The following is a 6000-nucleotide window of genomic DNA, read 5'->3' as shown; positions in this document are numbered from 1 at the left end:
TGTAATAATTCAGTGATGTCTCTTAGTTAATAACCCCCTGCCCTGTCACAGTAAATCAATATAAATATTGCACAGTTCAGGTGACAGGAGGGCTAGTCACAAGGTGCACTACAACTCCCATCCTACTCTGTCATTGTGAAGGCTGTCAGAGCATCACGGGAGTTGTAGTTCTGTATGTGGGATTCCCACTATATTTCCCGTGATTCTCAGCGCCGGCCCAGCCTGAGTGCCTCCTCTCTGACCCCGCCCACCCGCTGTGACCCCGCCCAGCCCTCGCCGTGACCCCGCCCCGCTGCCTCCTGTCCCGCTGTTTCCTGTGTCCGAGCGGGCCGCACGATGAGCTGCCGAGCGGGATTCTACCGGCAGGAGCTGAACAAGACGGTGTGGGAGGTGCCGGAGCGGTACCAGGAGCTCATCCCGGTGGGCTCGGGGGCCTTCGGCTCAGTGTGGTACGTGCTGCATCCCCTGCCTGTCCGATCCTAACCCGATCCTATCCACCGGGGGGGCCGGAGAGAGATGAGGAGGGGGGGAGGGATAATGTGAGGAGGGGGGGGAGACCTGCAGCACTGGGGGGGGGGATAATGTGAGGAGGGGGGGAGACCTGCAGCACTGGGGGGGGGGATAATGTGAGGAGGGGGGGGAGACCTGCAGCACTGGGGGGGGGGGATAATGTGAGGAGGGGGGGAGACCTGCAGCACTGGGGGGGGGGGGTAATGTGAGGAGGGGGTGAGACCTGCAGCACTGGGGGGGGGGAGGAGATCTGGAGCACTGGGGGGGGGGGGAATAATGTGAGGAGGGGGGGAGACCTGGAGCACTGGGGGGGGGGGGATAATGTGAGGAGGGGGGGGAGACCTGCAGCACTGGGGGGGGGTAATGTGAGGAGGGGGTGAGACCTGCAGCACTGGGGGGGGAGGAGATCTGGAGCACTGGGGGGGGGGATAATGTGAGGAGGGGGGGGAGACCTGCAGCACTGGGGGGGGGGAGGAGATCTGGAGCACTGGGGGGGGGGACCTGCAGCACCGGGGGGGGAGATAATGTGTGAGGAGGGGGGGAGACCTGCAGCACGGGGGGGAGATAATGTGAGGAGGGGGGAGACCTGCAGCATGGGGGGGGGAAGATAATGTGAGGAGGGGGGAGACCTGCAGCATGGGGGGGGGAGATAATGTGAGGAGGGGGGGAGACCTGCAGCACTGGGGGGGGGGGTAATGTGAGGAGGGGGGGATACCTGCAGCACTGGGGGGGGGATAATGTGAGGAGGGGAGACCTGCAGCACTGGGGGGGGGGGTAAAGTGAGAGGAGGGGGGGAGACCTGCAGCACTGGGGGGGGGGTAAAGTGAGAGGAGGGGGGGAGACCTGCAGCACTGGGGGGGGGTAAAGTGAGAGGAGGGGGGGAGACCTGCAGCACTGGGGGGGGGGATAATGTGAGGAGGGGGGGAGACCTGCAGCACTGGGGGGGATAATGTGAGGAGGGGGGGGGAGACCTGCAGCACTGGGGGGGGGGGTAATGTGAGGAGGGGGGGAGACCTGCAGCACTGGGGGGAGACCTGCAGCACTGGGGGGGGATAATGTGAGGAGGGGGGGAGACCTGCAGCACTGGGGGGGGGGATAATGTGAGGAGGGGGGGAGACCTGCAGCACTGGGGGGGGGGATACTGTGAGGAGGGGGGAGACCTGCAGCACTGGGGGGGGATAATGTGAGGAGGGGGGAGACCTGCAGCACTGGGGGGGGGATAATGTGAGGAGGGGGAGACCTGCAGCACTGGGGGGGGGGATAATGTGAGGAGGGGGGGAGACCTGCAGCACTGGGGGGGGTAATGTGAGGAGGGGGGAGACCTGCAGCACTGGGGGGGGGGTAATGTGAGGAGGGGGGGAGACCTGCAGCACTGGGGGGGGGGTAATGTGAGGAGGGGGGGAGACCTGCAGCACTGGAGGGGGGGATAATGTGAGGTGGGGGGAGACCTGCAGCACTGGGGGGGATAATGTGAGGTGGGGGGAGACCTGCAGCACTGGGGGGGGGATAATGTGAGGAGGGGGGGGAGACCTGCAGCACTGGGGGGGGGTAATGTGAGGAGGGGGGGAGACCTGCAGCACTGGGGGGGGGGAATAATGTGAGGAGGGGGGGAGACCTGCAGCACTGTGGGGGGGATAATGTGAGGAGGGGGGGAGACCTGCAGCACTGCGGGGGGGATAATGTGAGGAGGGAGGAGACCTGCAGCACTGGGGGGGCGGATAATGTGAGGAGGGGGGAGACCTGCAGCACTGGGGGGGGTGGGTAATGTGAGGAGGGGGGAGACCTGCAGCACTGGGGGGGGATAATGTGAGGAGGAGGAGACCTGCAGCACTGGGGGGGGGATAATGTGAGGAGGAGAAGACCTGCAGCACTGGGGGGGGAGGGGGATAATGTGAGGAGGGGGAGACCTGCAGCACTGGGGGGTGGAGGGATAATGTGAGGAGGGGGAGACCTGCAGCACTGGGGGGTGGAGGGATAATGTGAGGAGGGGGAGACCTGCAGCACTGGGGGGGTGGAGGGATAATGTGAGGAGGGGGAGACCTGCAGCACTGGGGGGTGGAGGGATAATGTGAGGAGGGGGAGACCTGCAGCACTGGGGGTGGAGGGATAATGTGAAGAAGGGGAGACCTGCAGCACTGGGGGGTGGAGGGATAATGTGAAGAAGGGGAGACCTGCAGCACTGGGGGGAGATAATGTGAGGAGGGGGGAGCTGCAGCATGGGGGGGGGATAATGTGAGGAGGGGGAGACCTGTAGCACTGGGGGGTGGAGGGATAATGTGAGGAGGTGGAGACCTGCAGCACTGGGGGGTGGAGGGATAATGTGAGGAGGGGGGAGACCTGCAGCACTGGGGGGTGGAGGGATAATGTGAGGAAGGGGAGACCTGCAGCACTGGGGGGTGGAGGGATAATGTGAAGAAGGGGAGACCTGCAGCACTGGGGGGTGGAGGGATAATGTGAAGAAGGGGAGACCTGCAGCACTGGGAGGGATAATGTGAGGAGGGAGAGACCTGCAGCGGGGGGGAGGGAGGGAGTAATGTGAGAAGGGGGTAGACCTGCAGCACTAGGGAAGGTAATGTAAGGGGGAGAGCCTTGCAGCTCTGGGGGGAGTAATGTAATGTGATGGGAGGGAGACTTGCGCCATGGTTGTGTATAGTGCCCACCCCAGTGATACATGGACTGGCTGATTACCCTTGGGTTGGATTGCTGTCTAGCTTGATGCTTTCCTTATTACATAGGAGTTAGAGAGACTGCCTTCCTAATTTCCAGGAAGCATTGATCGTGTAAGTGAGGCTGTCTTCTTATTTCCTAGAAGTCTATTTTGTATGTTATGCATACGGTGGTGTGAGCAGGACATGATTTCATCACTGATTGATTTCCAGTCTCAGTAAATATCTTTATATAATATACTGCAGTAGGCAGGCCAGCACTGGCTTATTTCTCTATATGTGTATGTATATAGACATTGATCAGGTGGGATGGTGCCTAAAACCTAGATACTTAGTTGTCACATCATAACTATTTTGAAGATTTGCCAGTCTATGGCTAGCAATGTACCTTTGGATATTTAATTTAAAAAATGTCTGGAGTCCACTTCTTAGTTTATCAGTAAATCGATACATCTTCCTATATGGATCTACACTAATCAATAAATCACAGATCAAGATGTGTGGTGCTGTTGAACTTGTGGTTCAGTCGCTGGCATGCTTGACTGCAAGATTCTGTTACCCGTTGTAGATAGAGGCAGTGATGGGGGAGCTGGCTCTGTAGTGATATAGTGATTTTGGTTGTTTTTTCTGCACGCATGTATGCATGTATTATCCTCTTCCTCCTTATTCTAAAAGCCTTTTAACATTTATTTTTGCATCCATTTGAATCGTTTTATTTATTAAAAATTTCTGATTCTCTTTCCTCACTATCCCTCTTGCTATATTATCCTGTATCTGCCTGGCGTCTCTGATGCTCTCTCTCGTTTCTTCTGACTGCTTGCCAAAATTGCTGTTACAGGTTTGTCATCGTTCCACTTACAGGTGTTGTATTTCTGTGTTGTGAGTCATGATTTCATCTTTTCTCATCCCCTGCCCATGAATAACTTGTCTATTAAAAGGCATAGTTTAGATCTATTAAAAATATATATATAAATGACTCTCTTGGTGTACAATGCACGTTATCCATATTCACAAACTGGTCTGGAATGGGAGGAACTTCATTCCCACGAAATGACATGTTTATTATCAATGAATGAGACATTTTCACATGTTACAATGTTGATGAGTTTAAAATTCTAATGTGAAATCATTCATAACCCTATCAGTCTACTTTTTGCAAAAAAATTTTAGTTTAGCAGTTTTTTGTTTTTTTATGTAGAGTGAGAAACCTTTTGTTTTTCCAGTAATCTGAAATAATTGGTGAATCACTGGCATCAGTTGTGACCAGTTTTGTGATGTCACCAAGCTACAGGGCAAAATGTATCTGAAGATAGATTCTAATCTAGTTCATGGGCTTGGTCAGATTAGATGAAAATCATTCTACATAAAACAAATTTAAAAAATGCTGGGTGTTTTCTTGTTTGTGCAATATATTCAGGTTGAGGATAAAGTAGTGGTGCAGTACAGGTGAGTAAGCGGTGTGTTTGTGTGCTACGATAGAACGTTTACAGTAATGTAGGTCTTAAAGATGGCTGCTTGGATGCATGGGAAAGCCTTCCAGCAGAGATGGTATGTAAGGGATTTAGTACAGTGCTTCTATAGTTTCAGTGCTACTATATTTTAGTTTTAATAAATGTCTTTCGCGCTGTTGTAGTATTTTCACAAGATTTACAAAGCACCCATCCATACACCAGCCCTTCCAATTTGGATGCAAGAAATGAGCATGCTAAATTAAAGGCACTTTCTACTGCCTAAATACAAAATAAAATCTATGGATTTTTTTTTAAATTACTGTTTAGTAGATAAATACCCTATAAACATGTGCATGCATTCAATTCTGCATTTTCCCCATTTATATTTTCATTGGCAGTATATCTAAAAGTTGCTACCAAATACCACAGATTTTTTTTTTGTTTGCAGCCTTTGCAAGCTCTCTCCCCCACTTCTTCCCCGGCCCATACTTTCTATGGCTGTCCTATCACAGACTACAAAGTGCAGCTCAATGAGAAGTCTGCAAGGCAGGTTCTCTGAGCAATTACTGATTTGATCCACTGAGTTAAAGGGACTCTCCAGTGCCAGGAAAACACACCCTTCACACATAAGGCACTTCAGCAAGCTAAAGTGCATTAGCTTTGTGTGGATTGCCCCTTTAATTCAGCTAATCCTCTCGTGGCTTTCTTGTTCCATTAATTCTTAGTTGCCCAGAAGTAACCTTTAGACTTAGTTGGACCTGGTTTATAATGAGACATGTCAGAGGCATTATTCTATTACACGCTATCATTCAGGAAGTAACTGTTTGATGCCATTGAGACAGGGATATAAAGAGGCATTACCAGTAATACAAGTTTGAAATAAACGATGTAGAATGATATAAACATTTAAAATATGTCTGTGTACCTTCTAAGTGTTTATTGTCCTGGGTAGTAAGACATAGCAGTTTATATGAAAAGTCATGTGTGTACAAACTCAAAACACATGTGAAATGATTGTACACGTTTGTGTTACTGATTTAGGAAGTTTGTGTTTTTGTAGAAGATCTAGGGGCCTATCACCTGTGCAAATGTTCTCCAGGCCTAAACACGTTTTGTATGTTGTGACAAGCGCTCAAACGTTGCGCTTTTACACTTGCAGGTATTTTCTGGTTAATCACAATTATGGCTTTCCACTGATTTATTTAGGCATTTCATTTTGCTGAACTCATAACGGTGTTATATACACTAAAGTCTCAGTGCCCTGACTTGGTATACTCTGAACTACCTTGAATGTAATTTGTCTCGATGTACCGGAAGGGCTGAAATAATTGAATTGGGCAACGTTATGCACGTTCAATCAGAGTGAACCAAAT

At 51.5% G+C, this 6000-nt stretch overlaps 1 protein-coding gene across 1 annotated transcript in view; it reads left to right on the top strand.

The window, feature by feature from the left end:
• Window positions 1-262: 262 nt before the first annotated feature.
• Window positions 263-6000, top strand: part of MAPK11 (mitogen-activated protein kinase 11) — a 31558-nt gene continuing 25820 nt past the window's right edge. The window contains exon 1 of the mRNA XM_063446802.1: window positions 263-449. Within this exon, the coding sequence (XP_063302872.1) occupies window positions 337-449 (113 nt within the window). The 5' untranslated portion in view covers window positions 263-336. The remainder of the gene's footprint in view (window positions 450-6000) is intronic.

Source organism: Pelobates fuscus, chromosome 3, assembly GCF_036172605.1.
Source record: "Pelobates fuscus isolate aPelFus1 chromosome 3, aPelFus1.pri, whole genome shotgun sequence".
In the NCBI taxonomy this organism is placed as follows: domain Eukaryota; kingdom Metazoa; phylum Chordata; class Amphibia; order Anura; family Pelobatidae; genus Pelobates; species Pelobates fuscus.
This window is presented reverse-complemented; position numbering and strand designations above follow the sequence as displayed.